At 40.0% G+C, this 17,126-nt stretch overlaps 1 protein-coding gene across 1 annotated transcript in view; it reads left to right on the top strand.

The window, feature by feature from the left end:
- Gabpa (GA binding protein transcription factor subunit alpha) overlaps positions 1-17,126 on the top strand; it is a 26,919-nt gene extending 9,793 nt beyond the window's left edge. The window contains exons 5-10 of the mRNA XM_032900502.1: positions 1,157-1,402; positions 7,564-7,758; positions 11,162-11,215; positions 12,914-13,054; positions 13,337-13,529; positions 15,885-17,126. Of these exons, the coding sequence (XP_032756393.1) occupies positions 1,157-1,402; positions 7,564-7,758; positions 11,162-11,215; positions 12,914-13,054; positions 13,337-13,529; positions 15,885-16,113 (1,058 nt within the window). The 3' untranslated portion in view covers positions 16,114-17,126. The remainder of the gene's footprint in view (positions 1-1,156; positions 1,403-7,563; positions 7,759-11,161; positions 11,216-12,913; positions 13,055-13,336; positions 13,530-15,884) is intronic.

Below are 17,126 nucleotides of genomic sequence, written 5' to 3'. Positions count from 1 at the left end.
GTGTTGGTAGCAGAGAAAGGGAAATCCTTGGGACTTTGACTGCTAAGTTAGATGAATTGACAAGGTTCCGATCCAGTGAAACAGCCTGACTCAAAATGTAAAGTGGAGAAAGATTAAGGAAGATGATGTCCCATATGAACTCTGATTTTCATGTGCATGTATCCCCCCACGTACACACACACACACATAACCCCATACGAATAAATGAAGTGAAATGAAAGCAGACAGAGCCGAGCACAGTGGTTTGTAATCCTCATACTTAGGAGGCCAAAGCAAGTAGATAAAAGTTTGGTATGATCCTAAGCTCTGTAGTGAGTTTGTGGCTAGCCTGGGCTATATGCAGTCCAGTTTAGTGTGTGTGGTCAGGGGGTAGAAGAGTGACTCATTTTAATTTTCTATAAAGTATAAAATCTTAGGGGTTGGGGGATTTAGCTTTAGTGGGTACAGCGCTTGCCTAGGAAGGCAAGGCCCTGGGTTTGGTCCCCAGTCCAAAAAAAAGAACCAAAAAAAAAAAAAAAAAAAAATCTTAGAACGTGTAGCTACTCACTTAAACACTCTAATATGGTTTCTGTTTCTATAATTCATGTCAATACTTTTTTTTATCTCACTATTGTAAGAAACAGCAGTTTTCCCATGTAATTGTAGCTGATGTTTGTCAAGTTATTCTTTAAAATTCACAACACTAAGTTAAGTTTCAATATTCTTTACATAGGTGTTAAATTTTATTATATCTGCTTTTACTTTTTTCTTCAGTACACATTTTATTTTGCAACTATTTCAAGATAAATTGCAGACATGATTCTTTTCTATCTCTAAACATATCAGCACCCATGTTTCCTTAAACACAGGGTCTTAGGCTGGGCAGACAGCTCGATGCTGGAGCACGCCCTCATGTAGGCCATGTCTGACCCCAGTACCACAGTAAGCAAAGCCTGGGCTTTCTTTATGTAGTCACGTCATAATTACCAAAGCCAGAGGTTACTTTGACATAGTACTGTCTCTGTTGAGTTGAATTTATTGGCAATAAGGATCTTTTTATGATCTCACTATTTCAAGAACACCACACTTTTTTTTTTCTCATTTGGAAAACTAAATTTCATTTCTTTGTCACTCAGGTTTTATTTACATTTGTGTTTTTGTTCCTGTCTGCTGTTAGGAATTGAGCCAAAGTTAAACATTCTTGAAATTGTTAAGACTGCGGAAACAGTTGAAGTGGTCATTGATCCAGATGCCCACCACGCAGAAGCAGAAGCACATCTCGTTGAAGAAGCTCAAGTGATAACTCTTGACGGCACCAAGCATATAACAACCATTTCAGATGAGACCTCAGAGCAAGTGACGAGATGGGCCGCTGCACTGGAAGGCTACAGAAAAGAGCAGGAGCGCCTCGGGATCCCCTATGGTAATGAGACCGCTGTTGGCTAGAAGCAGTAAAGGTTAAATTAATGATACAAAACACCACTTGGATCTGAGAGGACATTTTTTTAATGTAGACTTTATAGAAAGAATATTGGTTAGTTTTGAACTGTAACAAACTACAAACACATGATGAACAAATACTATGCTGATTTCTAGGAGTACAGAGAATTATTAGAAGAAATTCTACCCTTAGCATGGTCACAGTGTAGTGGAAGAGAAGGAAGATGATTGTGAAGAGGCGATTGTCATAAAGTTTAATCTAATACCAATAACTAATACGAACAGAACATGTCTTTAGAACCTTACAGAAGTCAAACTGACTATTTTGAGGAATGCCAAATGGAATTGAGGCAGTAGTTGACAAATGCAGTGTAAGCTTAGGCTGTGTAGGAGACCCTTTCTCAAAAAACAATCAAGAATGTTAGTGGGATACGAGTCTGAAGAAAGTGGGGACGGGTTCATTCTGAGAACTATATTTACATGAAGGTTATTTCAAACTGGAGACACTCAGAACCAGCTTAAACCGGGATGGATGCAAGAGTACTAGGAATATGCGGGATCAAAAGTTACCTCTGACACTGTAGACCTGTTCTTGATTAGTGAAAATAGTAACTGAAAAAAATAAATGTTGTTCATTTGTCCCATTAGACACAGAGAGACTGAGTGGAGAGAAAAGAAGAGCCTATTTTTGTCATTTGTACACTAGTAATACTGTCCAGATTAGCATAGACTAGGTGGGTGCGTTGGTCATAAACAGGAAAAGATAGGTGAAAGCAGTGATGAGGACAGCATGAGAGCATGGAAACCATGTGACCTAGCTTCTCAAGCTTAAGGGTCTAGGGCAATAGTTTTGAAGCTAATTGGTTGCAGCATCGTCATACATGTAATGGAATGATACTGTATGCCAGGCACTGTGGTAAATTCTGGGCTAATGATGATACAGAGGGACAGAGCATGCATTAACCCTATATAGGACTAGCCTCAGTGTTTTATGTTCCTAGGCTAGCACTTGACATCTAAACTAGATTCATAACCCTAGGCATGCATTCGAAAGTCTTTGAGGAAGATAGCATTTTTAGTATGGGACAGATTTCTTAAGGGAAAGTGTTGCTAGCACTTGGCTTTGAAGTAAAGTGCATAATCAGTTTCAGGATCACAAATCACAGGTTGGAGATACAGATGCTGTATCATTATTATTGAATTAGAAATTTGAAGCCATAAAAACCATAGTCTTTTGAGAGAAGCAAAGTGGAGAAGAATATTACACAGTATTACTGGTTCCAAGACTGTACCTGTTGAACAGGGGAAGGGGAAAGGAAATAGGAAAACCAGATGCCAGGTGTAGTGGCACACGTCTTTAATCTCAGCACTCCAGGAGCACTCCAGTGGCAGAGGCAGGCAGATTGTTGAGCTCCTGACCAGTCAAGACTGCATAGGGAGACTCCAAAATAAGACCTACAGCTAGCGGTGTAGCTGAGACAGGAAGAAAGAACTATGTAGTATTGCTGCTCTGCAGGGAGAGCTACAGGCAGTTACGACTCTTGAGATGCTTTAGAGAAGGTCAAGAATATGAATGTCATCTAGTTTGGTAATCAAAGAATTATTGTTCAACTTTGATATAAATTGTTGGCTTAGATAAGCTGAATTGTAGTCAAAGTAGAGAAAATTGATTAGGATTTCTTGAGGCAATAGAGAAGAAAAGCATTAGGGAAATAAATGGTCAGACAGCTTGTGCTCCTCTTCTTCCCTCAGTAATAACTCCTTAGGTATCTGCATTGCATCACCCGTGTTATTTAGACACTGCTTAAGTTACATGCATCCGCTTGCATCCTTTAAAGCAAATACCACACAACTTCGAAGGAGCAGCCTCTGAGGAATGAAGCCATGAGGAGTGGTGGCCTCCTGAAACCAATCCCCCAAATGCCCAGGGATGTGACAGATAGAAATTCACTGTAGGCCTGTGGAAGCTAGCATGGATAGTTTATTTGACCTTAGTGGTAGAAAGTTAGGGATCATCTGAGAAGAAATGCAGAGAGGAGAAGAAAGGGACATGGAAGCTCCGAGTAGTGTTCTGAGTGTTCGCTAGACTTTGACAGACGTCCCTAGGAGTGGTTTCAGGAGGTAATGCATGATGACACGGCTAGAACGGCATTTACTCAGAAGTACTTTAAATCACTTGAGATCATTGTTGATAAGATTCTTTTCCATACCTACATGCAGTTCCTTGACTAATTAATTAATTATTCCAGGCAACACTGCAGTATAACTGACTAGTTCCAGCTAGTTAATCCCCTGAAGTTCACATTACTGTAAACCAGTTTCTATCCTGACAGCGGCTTAGACACTCTTCACGCGTGGTCGCAGGTGTGGCTAGTTTTAGTGTTGTCCCTGAGACTCATCTGAAGAGGAAATGAATACCTAGTTAGAAATCTATCCAAAAGAGATGAGCTATACAAAATCAATAAAAACTAATATGTACTTTTTCTTTTATGAAGTACAAATATTGAAATGATAGGCTCCAATTGTATTTTTAGAGTATTTTTAAAAAATTCATGGTTTTGCCAGATTCTAACATTTAATAACATATATCGAGTCTTAAATATATAAACATAGATTCACATACAAAAAGTATTAAAGATTATATCCAAGGGCTGTCCAATTCTGTAGCTCTCTGTCTTCTCCACATTGGTCGACTCCTCTGTGTAGTCTTCTGTCCCAAGTCTGATAGAAAGAAAGCCCGTGAGAAGCCAGTTCTGCTCCCTAGCCACAGCCGTGTTCCACTTCACTTGATGGCTTTTACTCGTCACTGCCTCACTTGTAGTGAATGAGACTTAGCTCCCTCCTGTGGATGACAAAGTAGGACTTTGCTCGCATGTTGGCAACTTGGTGCTATGTGTGGTGTGATGTATATGGTTGCTTTGCTTTGTTTTGAGGTGACATCTTCCTGTGTTGCCAGGGTGGACTTTAAACTTGTCATCTAGCCTAAGCCTCCCCATTTGCTAGAATTGCAGACACCTGGCTTCCTTCTCTTTCACAAACTGATTTGTAATTTCCATGTATGTTCATCTAATCGATTTAGGACTGCTCATTTGTGGTAGAACCACGTGTTGTAGTTAGACAACTGCTAGGTTTCCAAGTTGAGTGTTGACTTCATTTTTGTTGGTTGATTAGTTGTCTGGCATTGTAGCCCAGGCTATCCTAGAACTCACCATGTAGCCAGCTTGCCTTTGTCCTCACGGCTCTCTTCTGCTCAGCCCCCTCCAACTGTCCTGGTTTTAGTCACGTAGGTTTGGGTAGGTATGAAGACTTTCTCCTCCACTGAGTAGTCAACTGTTGCCTTGCCTCTTTCTCATGTATCTGACATAGTCTCCCTGTGTCCAGAGCTGCCATCTGAGCCCCTCTTCTCTGGGGTCCTCCGTGAGGCTGCGTCCTCTGTTTCTCGTTTTTGTAGCTTTAGCCAGTTCTCTAGTCAGCATGTTTTCATTCTATTTACAGGTTCTCTGGAAAGGGTAACTTAAAAAGATGCTTGACTTTACACTTCCAGACAGAACTTATTGCACTCTGCTCTGCTTATGGTACTGTGTGCATAGCACATTAAAGCTCACCTTTCTGTTAGTGACACTGTTCTATTGTTCCATTGTTCCATTGTTGTTTGAAACCTAATTCAAGTTCTTGAGCATTGTGGCTCTTTATCTGCTCTTTGTGTCTGGTCTTTATCTTAGTTTGGTTATACTGAGCTTCTTTTCCTTTATTGTATTTTATGCATTGGTATTTATTCATAATGTGTATTCTTAAAAGAATAATCCCACCTTATACTAAATGAGTACCCTTAGTGCCTTTCTCACTTCTAGAGTCAGCACAACCTGAGCAATATAACATTTGAAGGGAGGAGTTCTCATTTCATACTGGGATCCTTCTGTACAGACCTTTTGGTCATAATTAATTTCTCTTTACTGAATAAATTGGTTGTTGTCCAGCTTATTGATTTTAGGAACTAGCTGAAATCTCCCCTCCAACTCTGATTTTATATCTGAGTTGCTGTGTTTGCACATCTTGAAAAAGCAAACTAAACAATACTGCTTTTCTGGTATTTCATTATTATTTTGAGAAAGGAGACAAAATACACATAGCCAATTCAATATATTAAACCAGAAGTCCTGGTAGTATTTAAGGAAAACAGGTCATTTTTCCCACCATACTTGATCTTGATAGTTTCTTGTAAGAGTTTTATGTCAGATGAGTTTACTTTCTTAAGCAGTTTAAAGGGAGGTGTGGTTCGTGGTAACTTGGCTAACTCAGAGCCGCTTCCGTTGCTGTCAGGGAGCATGCAGAGTTGAGCAGCAGCTTGCTTCCTCAGCTCTGTTAGGGTGCCTCGTTCCTTCTCAGATACTCTACCCTATCACCCCTTTCTCTTCTGTCTCCCTTTGTCTCCTCCTGCTCCGTTGTGGCAGTAATGGGGGTGGAGCTCATGGGCTCGCAGATGCTGAACACACACCCAGCGCTGACGCGGAGCCTCAGCCCGCTTTGCCCTTTCGCTTTCTTCTTTTTTTCTTTTTGAGACATAGTCTTAAAATGCTCAGGCAGGCCTTGAACTCCCAGGTAACCAGGTTTATAGGCATGGTTTACTTTTCCTTTTGTTGTTTCCTTCCCACTCCCCCTTGCCTGAGGCCTCTGTGTGTTTCCTTGCTCTCAGTCCCTGGGCTTCTCACTCTTGTTTTCACCCTTCCGTTTGGACCCTGTGTGCGGCTGCTGCAGCGTTAGGGATGTTTCTTTAGCTTTGCTTTTATCTTGGTGTGCCGTGCTTTCACGGACTACTTCGTGGCTCTAGTCAGGCGTCCTGTGCTCATTTTGCGTCTGCATAGGTTTGGAAACCTAGAGAGCTTGTAGATTACTTTTCCTTCCTGAGATGAGAGCTGACTGTTGGCCAAGCTGCCCTCAAGCCACCTCAGCTGGGTTACAGAGTATAACCACCCCGGTATCTTATAAAAATTGCTGTTTTCTCTAATGTATAGTATGGAATCTGTGGTGGATAATCTATCGAGTGGGGTCTGTCTGGGTTCTGTAAGGATCTGTGAGCTTTGGGTTTCACCCTTAGTTGTTCTTTCTGTTTCTCTGCACACATTCAGAGAAGATAAGCTGTGTTCCTGTCTTCCTCGACATTCTCCTCTCTTCTCTGGGCTTTCAAGCTTATGGATATATTTTCCTTTGGTTTATTTTCACTATAAATTATTCCTTGTCTAATTGTTACTTTTACACATTTTCTTACTGAACAACACTCATTTATTGGGTATATGCAGTACTATTTAAATAAACCAAAAAGCAAGAATGCAGTGCCAGAACGAGTCCGGCATCAAGTGCCCACAGATACTATCGTCACTTAGTTCCAGGAGAATAATGACACAATCTTTACATATGCTGCAGTCTCTAATTTTCTGTTTGGTTAGCTTGTAAAAATAAAAATAACAGACAAAATGAAATAATTTAAGTATTTTTTTGTGTACATTCAACAAATGCCTGTTCAAGTCACTGTGGTAAACTGAAATCAGGTTTAGCACACAGTCCTTAGAGTTATGGACTTGATGCCACTGGGAGACAGCTGAGTGAGCAGGGAGTTAGCATGTCATACCGTAAGTGCCACCAAGGGTGAGAACACAGTAACCAGTGTTTTATTGGAAGGGATGGAGAAAGAGTACATTATACACAATGTGAAGGGTATGGCTAGCTCCCTAGTGTACCATTGAGTTTTTCTCAAGGCACCGAACCATACAGTGCTACAAACTAATATTTGAGTTTGGGCAGTGTCCTCCATTATCTCCAAGATAATGGAGTTATCTATACACTGTAGTTGTCATTTAGCCCACCGGAGAACAATCTCACAGTCTGTTTTTCATGATAAAATTCCAGACTAAATGATGTAGAACCAAGTGACTCCTTGGTTCCTACTTGGAAACTGAGATTGAGAAATTGAGAAAGAGTGGAGGAGAAAATGCAGCATCAGCATAAAAGTCATTCTTCACAAAATCAGTTTGTTTTCACTTGGGAAAAACATGTCTGGATTTTATATGTGTATATTTGTGTATTGAAAAATTAACTGTAAATTTATCTAAGATGGAACTAGGCTAAAGGTAATATTTTTCTTTCTAGATCCTATACAGTGGTCCACAGACCAAGTCCTGCATTGGGTGGTTTGGGTAATGAAGGAGTTCAGCATGACTGATATAGACCTCACCACACTCAACATTTCGGGAAGAGAATTATGTAGTCTCAACCAAGAAGATTTTTTTCAGCGGGTCCCTCGGGGAGAAATTCTCTGGAGTCATCTGGAGCTTCTTCGAAAATGTATAAAATTAGAGTTATTATCTCTTTTCATTGTAACTAAAGTTAATTTTTTGTAACTTTGTTTTCATTTTATTGTTAATAAGCAAACACTTAAGCTATATATAATTAACATTGTTTAGGTAGTGTGAAGAGTTCTTTATGTATTATCTAAATACCTATAGTAATACCATAAACTGTTTCTTTCCCAATTTTTTTTTTTTTAATTTTTTATGTGAGAGACTGAGGCTGTAGGATCCCTACAGAGGGTTAGACATAGCAGGTATCCAAACTAAGATTCTAACTCGGGCTTATACCGCATTCCAAGGTCTCTCTTTTTTGTTCGTCTTTTTGAGACAGGTCTTGCTCTGTGCCATGACTAGCCTCAACTCAGGATTCTCTTGCTGCCACGTCCCACGGGGCTGGGATCACAGGTGTGAGCCTGGCTAGAATCCAAGTTCTTAAAATCTCACCCAAGGCTCCACCTTTAGCCTTTTATCTACATTCTGATCATTGCCTTGTCTTTCCGCAATCATCACCTGCATTTCTAGAAACTTTAAGATCACTGGATTGCATGAGATTTCCCTCCTAGTCTCTTATTTGTGAGATTAGGCATTTTTAAATGCCCTTCCTAGTGGAATAAATAAGGTTTTTAAGAGAGTTATTTATGGAGGGGTCCTCTAGAGCAAAACTTCTCTGAGGAAAACTTAGAATCTACCTGGCTGACCAAAAAGTTTAAATTTTTGGTTTAGTCCGTTCCATATTTTATAACTTTTAAGGTGTCTGTTATGCCATCTTACCAGCAGTCCATCCCCTCATAGTGTTTTGTATGTTCGATGCTTGCCACACTTCCATAATTTTCTGTTTCTAAGTGGAGTAGATTCTGCTTTTTGTTTAGAGTTATGTATGGAAATGCAATGTCTTGTACTTTGTGCTGCTCTGCACCTGATGAGGAAAGAGGATCTTAAAACAGTAATTTGATGCTTAGCGTTGTTACCCAAGGTTCATCCCTGCCATTGAGGAGGAGATGAGCTCCGGAAAGACACTGTGCTTGTTTCCTCTTGAATGGACTCTCATTGATGTTTTTTGAAGTGTTACTAAGAGACAGACCTATATTCACTGGCTGTGTGGGTTATTACCAGCCTCGGTTCTTAAACGTGAGTAAGTTAAATGTCTTGGTTGTCATTCAGTGTCAGAATCATAACTGAATCATATTTATTCCAACATTTTCTTGTTGGAATTCTTGGAACTATAATAATAGTACTTAGAGTAGTCTCTAAAGTCCTGGTTTTCCCAGTCTTTCCACGATCAACTCTTTCTTGCACTTGTCACTTTCTGATTCACCTCATGTTTCTCAGACTGTGAAAGTTACGACTCACTTTCCTGGTCAGGAAACAAGAGTCTTGCTTTCTTCTCTCTCTTCTGTGCAATAGACTGGGTTTTCCTCAGAGAAGCTTTGCTCAGAGTTTTACAGCCTCCATAAATATCTCCTGGAGTTGCTTGCCAGTCCAGCATGAATCCTTCCTCTGCTTTAGAAAGGAAGTGGTTTTGGTTTTAGAACTTAAGGTCCAGTGCAGCATTTACAGAATGGGTAGATCTGCAAGGCTTTTTCTGACAGTTTCTATTGCAACCAAATCTCAGAACGGTTCTATGAGCAGAAAGAAGAAAGGTCTGTAGCATAACTCTGAAAGGTACTGTTTCCTAGGACAGAACTGTTAGTGATAAGCCTGTCACTTTGTCAGCCTTAGTGATCTCTTGTGACCCTGTCTGAAGAGAACTTTGGTACTTTGATTACCACTTGGCCTACTTGCATGCAGATCCTAAGTTAAGATTTCTCTCAGGTTCCCTTATATTTGGGGAAGATATGTAAGAAATGTTCTAAGCATGCAAATTCTTCAGCATGCTTTTAATGTGAGCATCTGTCGGCTCACATTAAAGTCTCACATAAAGTCTTCAGGGAAAAGGACTGGTTCTGCTTCATACCCCTAGGCCTAGTGTTTCCTCATAACTGTTCCATGGTCCTCAGGACTTTGCTTTAAGCATTGTGTTTCTTCTCTCATGTATGGCCAAGGCTTGGGGGACTTTAGAGGAAGTATGATCTTCAGGATTCCTGTATTTTCTTAGATTCCATATTACTTCCTGTGTTCTGCTTTCTGCTTTGAGAGTCCCTGAGAACCACACACCAAACTCAAGTCTCTGAGAATCAAGGGTTTGGAGCTGAGTTTGCAGGTTGCTAGGATCCGAGCTGTCTAATGAATGGTTCCTTTCTGATTGGTCTTCTTTATAGTTAAGCTGCTTATATCCATGTAGTGGCAGAACACTTTTAGTTCTCGTCAATGAGACTTTAAAAACTCCTGAGGAAAAATACACCACAAACAAAGCTTTTAGCCAGGTGGCAGTAATGCCCACCCTTAATCCCTGTGCTTGGAAGGTAGAAGCAGGTAGATCTCTAAAAAGTTTGAGCCAGCCTGGTCTACTGAGCAAATTCCAGACAGCCTGTGCTACACAGAGGAGCCCTGTCTGGAAAAAGCAAACAAAGTGTTTAAGAGAGCAGTTATGAGTAGAATGTTCAGAACTAGAGGTCTAAATAAAACATAAAAATTCTCAGTTTATTGAAGAGCTAACTTTGTAATGTGCTTCTTGAAAACATTTTTCTTTAAGATTCATAACAGCCTTGTGAGGTGTGTGAAATTTCATTCAGATGTGAAGAATTAGTATCCGGGGTTGAAATTTTACTTAAGTGGTAGTGATTGCTAAGTTCTAAACCCTTACCTCTCTGAGGCTAGTCTCAAATAATTATTTAAGCTCTCAAACTTAGGAGCCTCAAAGAAAATTCCATCTGATAAGTAGGTTTCAGACCTTGTCTTCCTGAGTCTCCCAGCTCTTCACAGCTCTTGTATCACAAAACTGAACCCAGGTGGGACACCCTTCAGAATCTTCTTGGAGTCCTGGTCTCATGACTCACTCATTCTGAGGGTGATCACTGACAGGTTCAGCTTTAATGGATAGGCGGAGATAGGATAGACGTAGTTGTCTATGTGTAATATGTGACAGAGTAAGAATAGCATTTGGCCTGGGAAGAGTGACAGATACTTAATGAAGGCTTTTGTAGAAGATTCTGTTCAGGCCTGTTAGTCAGGATTCTCTAAGGAACAGAGCTAATAATGAACTAATGTACGGTTGTAGCAAAAGTCTTTCATTGAGAGCAGTATTTTAAACATGACTAATCTGAAGCATTTAGGACAGCTGAAAATTTAACTTTAGGAATATTCTAAGTTTCAGTTGTTTAATATATATCTTGTTTATCTTACTGGTTTTGTTTTTAATAATGGAGCTGTTTTAAGGCTGTGTTTGCTAAATTCATTTTTACTGTGTTGGGAATTGTATTTTTGGTTTTAAATGAAAATGAATTTTTTGTGTTCTTCAGATGTTTTGGCAAGCCAAGAGCAACAGATGAATGAGATAGTTACAATTGACCAGCGTGAGTATTCATTCCTATAGAATGTGCCCATCTATCAGTAAGAGATGTTTCTTTGTTAGATAACTTCACATTAAAGCTTTCAACATAACTTTCTGACTGCAGAGGGCCCGAGCAGCCAAACTAAGTCCATGTAGACCGGGAATAGAGAGCCAGGTTGCTTTGCTTACCTGAGGGCGTATTTGTCTCTCTCTAAACTGAAAGCTGATTATCCTTAATTATTCTTCAAGTTTTTCTTTTAATTTTTTTATTGGTTATTTTGCTTATTTACATTTCAAATGTTATTCCCCCTTCCCAATTTCCCCTCTGAAAATCCCCCATTACACCCCCTCTCCCTGCCTCCATGAGGGTGTTCCCCCACTCACCCACCCACTCCTGCCCCACAATCCTAATCTTCCCCTACACTGGGGCATCAAGCCTTCACAGGACCAAGGCTTCCCCTCCCATTGATGCCTGACAAAGCCATCCTCTGTTACATATGTGGCTGGAGCCATGGGTCCCTCCATGAGTACTCTTTGGTTGGTGGTTTAGTCACTGAGAGCTCTGGGGGGTCTGGTTGATTGATATTGTTCTTTCTATGAGGTTGCAGACCCCTTCAACTCCTTCAGTCCTTTCTCTAACTCCTCCATTGGGGTCCCCATGCTCAGTCTGATGTATCAGTAAGGCTCTGGCAGATCCTCCTCTCAGGAGACATCCGTATCAGGCTCCTGTCAGCAAGCACTGCTTGGCATCAGCAATAGTGTCTGGGTTTGGTAGCTGCATGTGGGATGGATCGCAAAGTTGGGCAGTCTCTGGATGACCTTTCCTTCAGTCTCTGTTCTACTTGTTGTCCCTGCATTTCCTTTAGAGAGGAGCAATTCTGGGTTAAAATTTTGTGAATGGTGGGTGGCCCCATCCCTCAACCAGGGGTCATTCCTAACCTGTGGATATGGTCTCTCTCCTCTTTGTTGGGTATTTCAGCTATGTCATCCCAGTGGGGTCCTGGGAGCCTTTTGCTCTTTTGGCATCTGGGACTTTGTGGTGGTTACCCCCACCAGGTCCCCATCCCCCATTGCCATACACCTCTGTTCATTTTCCTGACCCTCTGCATACGCACGCACGCACGCACGCACGCGCGCGCGCACACACACACACACCCCTACCTGTCTCTTCCCATACCTAATCTTGCCCTTCCTCCCTTTTTCCCCCTCCTTTCTACCAGCTATGCACGCTTGAGGCTTGTTATATGAATCTTTGATAAGCTGAATTATTACTTAACACTTGATAGACTTAGCTTTGTTGATACTTGCATCTATGTTTTATTCATTTTGGCTGCTGAATTGCTTGTCTAAAAATGTGCAAAGTTGCCCAGATTAGTCGGTTTTAGGTAGTCTCCTCAATGTCTATTTCTACCTCCCAGTTCCAGTGAGCCCAGCTTTCTCACTGGGCTTGTGAACTTACAGTCTTCGAGACAAATGTGAGTTCTTAATAGTTTAAATGTTCATCATGTTTAAACCATTTTCATAAACAAGTTTATTATAGCTTTCTGATAATGAATATTTGCCATTCCTACTTTGGAATAGAAAATTTAACTGTCTGTAAGCTGAGATTCACAAACTGAAGTCTTAACATAATTAGAGGAATGTTAATTTTATTGATTGCATTTATTTTTACTTTCTAAATTAGAAGGAAAATATATTTCCTTTTTGCCTTTTCTTTTAGCTGTGCAAATTATTCCAGCATCAGTGCCTTCTGCTACGCCGACTACGATTAAGGTTATAAACAGTAGCGCAAAGGCAGCTAAAGTTCAAAGGTCCCCAAGGATCTCAGGAGAAGATAGGAGCTCACCGGGGAACAGAACAGGTATTTTTGCATGAACTGTTATCAGAAAACTTGTCAAATTAGATTTATAACTTGTCAAAATATATATATATATATATATATATGTTATATATGTGTGTGTATATATATATATATATATATATTAAAGTATTAATATGGACTGCCTCTGGCAGTATTTAGCTAACATTTATTAAAATATTAGTTTGTTTTTACTTTGGTTGAGGTTGGACCAGTGCTTGTGCACTGCCTTTGACCTGTGTTAGCTTCTTACATGACTTATGCTTGTTGTGCTTACGGATTTAGGAAACAATGGTCAGATCCAACTATGGCAGTTTTTGCTTGAACTTCTTACTGACAAGGATGCTCGAGACTGTATTTCTTGGGTTGGTGATGAAGGGGAATTCAAGCTAAATCAGCCTGAATTAGTTGCACAAAAATGGGGACAACGTAAAAACAAGCCTACAATGAACTATGAGAAACTTAGCCGTGCATTACGGTAAGCATTTGTTTTTGTTTCCTAATACCAGACTTCTCTAAAAGTGTAGCTTCTTATTCTTGATATAAACCTGGTATGCAATCAAAATAAAATACTTAAGATTGTATGCATGCATCCGTGTGTGTGTGTGTGTGTGTGTGATGAGATGACTCAGTGAAGAAAGCCTGCTGCCCAGCTGAATCTCCTCTCTGAGTCCACGGGGCAAGAGAATAACCAGCTTCAGGCTCGTACACACCTACACCCAGAGAATAAGCAGAGAATGCGATTTAAAAAATCTTTTTAAAGCTAATTGTTTTATGCATTATATTACAAATTACTTAAGAGTTCTCCTTATAATTTTGAGGTCCATAAAGCTTTTTAAAAAGATTATTATAAGATTATTTGCTTTAAATGATTTAAAAGCATATCATTTGTGTTCAAAACCAACCTGCTTGTTAATCTTAAATATTTTTATAGTTACAAAAGACTATTTACATGTTGAATATATATTGTATCAATTCATGATTTTCTGTTTTTGCAATTACATTCACAGTTTTATCCTTCTATATCTGCCTAAATCTGAACATCCAAGTGTAGCGCTTGGCCGGGGTCTCCCTAGTCATTTGAACCAGCTTAGCTGGAAAGACCCACTGCCAGGTGCGGGGAGGCTGTGGGAGCCTTCCACGCTGCAGGACTGTCCCCGGGGTGAACTGGAATGTGTGCCCGGCTAAGTCGCTGAGTAACTTTTCTTGGTAGACCACAAGCAGAAATGTCTGAGTGTCCATACATAACATCCTAAATCAGAACGCACCCCCCTGTGTCCCATCAGCAGACAAACGAGTGAAGCAGTTGTGATAGACTCAAGGACTGCCACACACGATGGTGCAGAGTCAGGAAGGGGGTGGTTCAAAGGACTTTGTGGTAACTGTAAAACATAGCCTGTGAGTGTGTCTGCTTAGGATAATTTGCTAAAACAGGAAAAGCAAACTACAGCATTTGTGGATATGCCCTTAAGGAAAAAATACAAAGAAAAGCAGGGAAGTTACTGTCTTCAAGCAAGCTGTGTTTATACTTTTAAAGTAACCATGGTTGGAAAAGAACACAGAGTGTTGCAGTTATTGACAATGTATTATTAGACCTGAGTGATAACTTAATGGTGAGTCGGCATTTTGAATGTTAACTTTTGTGTCTTTTCTATTTATGTGGTAGAGTTCAAAATTTAAGAGGTTTTAAAAAGTAGTTTGACAAAGGTAAGTGGGGGCAGCCATGTGACAGTGCAGGGAGAGGACCAATTTGGTCCATGCTGCCGTGCGGTGCTGTGAATGTATGCCCTAGGCTGAAGAAGGGAAGTATCAGACACACTCAAGGCTTAGGTATGTGGGCTTTTTTCTTTTACCAAGAAATGATGATACATCAGTCCTAATTACATTTTAGAAATAATGAAACCACTTTCTTTTTTCCTTTTCTCAAATGTCTATTTATCATAAACATGTATTTTTAAACTTCGTGACAAGCAGTTTGGCAGTTAGTAAACTCACATTCTTCGTGGCTGAAGTCTGATGTGCAGAGTAGCTATAAACTCAGCTGCTTCTGTCTCCGTGGAAGTGTACTAAAGCAGCCCTCTAGCGTGGGCTCTGAGTCAGCTCTGCAACGGCAGGCTAGAGCCGTGCTTCTGTGCGATGCCCTTACCTCTTCCTGCAGTCTGCTACTTCTCACCCCTCCAAAATGTGGGGAGCCTTTATAGGATAAGCGGAAGGTGAAGGCATTTCTTTATCGTATTAAATATATCATAATAGAGTATTTTTATAGAACAAAAGTGAACTTCACAACCATCTGTAACTTTTTGTTATCTGGACTCTTATTAATATAGCTTATATTTTATAGAGAGGTAACTGTGGCAGTCATTGTATGCTAAGCACTTTATAAAGGTTATCCCTCTATTCAACAATTCTGTGAGGGTATCAACCTCATTTTATGGATGAGGACTAAGAGAGTAAAGGAACTAGGATGTTCCTGTGGTCACAGGCAGCACGTCCAGGTGGGAAGCTTTGCAGCATAGTCTCTGGCTTAAAAGCCCTGGTCCGGCGCCGTTGCCACCCAAAGCTCTTTTGTGTTGTCTTCTTGTTAGTAATTCTCTTGGTTTCTAAATCAGTGTTATCACAGTTGTTTTAAGTTTTTGCAGTAATGTGGACTGAAGTTTTTGTAAGTAATATTCTGGAGTTTGATTTGTAATGCTAAGAACTCTGTGGTGTCAGTGTTAACTATTGTAGTGGGTACAGAACTTGGCTAGGCTTCTGTTTGTAGAAAAGTCTAAATCGTAGGGAGTACAAACTCTTCATCTTTTACCAGGTACTAATGTGGTTTCTCTTTTTAAAGGTATTATTATGATGGGGACATGATTTGTAAAGTTCAAGGCAAGAGATTTGTGTACAAATTTGTCTGTGACTTGAAGACTCTGATTGGATACAGTGCAGCGGAACTGAACCGCTTGGTCACAGAATGTGAACAGAAGAAGCTTGCCAAGATGCAGCTCCACGGGATTGCTCAGCCAGTCACAGCCGTGGCACTGGCTGCTGCCTCTCTCCAGACAGAAAAGGACAATTGAGATCTAGGACCTCCTGAGAAGTCTTAAGGTTTTTCTTAAATATTTAGAGCAAGCTTTGCTCTAACATTTATTACTGAATTTGAATCTTATTTCTAGAGTGTACAATCTGATGCATGATTTTTTATAAATATTTCATACTCTTGTGAATTTGAATCTTTTTACGTTGAGCATATATTTTAGAATATGTTAAAGGATCACCACGATGCCTGCAGGCGAGAGCAGGTTCATCGGGGGTAGTTTGCTAACAGTCAGGAAAGCTAAACTGGTCAGTATTAATGTCTACCCTACCAAAAAATAGCCAGGAGCGTCTGAAGATGACAGGAAGGAAGCATTTCCAGGAAGCAGCCTGGAGTAGCCACTGCTGGAGTGTAGCTGTTTCCTCTCTGCTGCTTTACATAGAGCCTGAAAAGGGAATTTTCAGCTAAAGCATGTGTGCCTGTTTCATCTAATCAAGCAGAGCTAAACAGTCATATCAAATAAAATTATATGATAATTGCTAAACTATCAGGTTATTAATTTATATATTTGCAAGTAAAAAATAAGTTAACTGGCAGAAGAAAGTGTTGAATGAGACCCAGGTTTAAAGCTGGCTTAACTCAAACCATTATTAATGGTTTCTGTGTAGATTACTCATTATGTCAAGCCAAGGACTTAAATTATTTTGAGAGAGGCATTTAATTCTAATAAACCAGCTATTGCAAAAATTTCAAAATGATATCATTTTTTTCTCTCAGACTTTAAAGTATACCTCAGTTAGAAAGAAGAAATTGGTTTAGTTTTGACTTCCTCTTTTTAAAGAATTAATCTATGGTACCAGATTATTATGCAACACCATTTATATATTCTCTTCTGTGTTTCTGACAAAATGAAGACTTTAGATCAGACGAAAGTGTTTAAGGTTTGAAGTAAGTTCCTTGTGAATAGTTATGAAAGGGTGTTTGCCTGGGCTCTGTAGGAGATCTTCTTTAAATAAAGTTTCCCACTTGTTTCATTTTTTTCTTTTGAATATTGCA

This window comes from Rattus rattus, chromosome 4 (genome assembly GCF_011064425.1).
Source record: "Rattus rattus isolate New Zealand chromosome 4, Rrattus_CSIRO_v1, whole genome shotgun sequence".
Lineage (NCBI taxonomy): Eukaryota > Metazoa > Chordata > Mammalia > Rodentia > Muridae > Rattus > Rattus rattus.
Note: the sequence above shows the minus strand (reverse complement) of the source record. Positions and strands in the feature narration are given on the sequence as shown.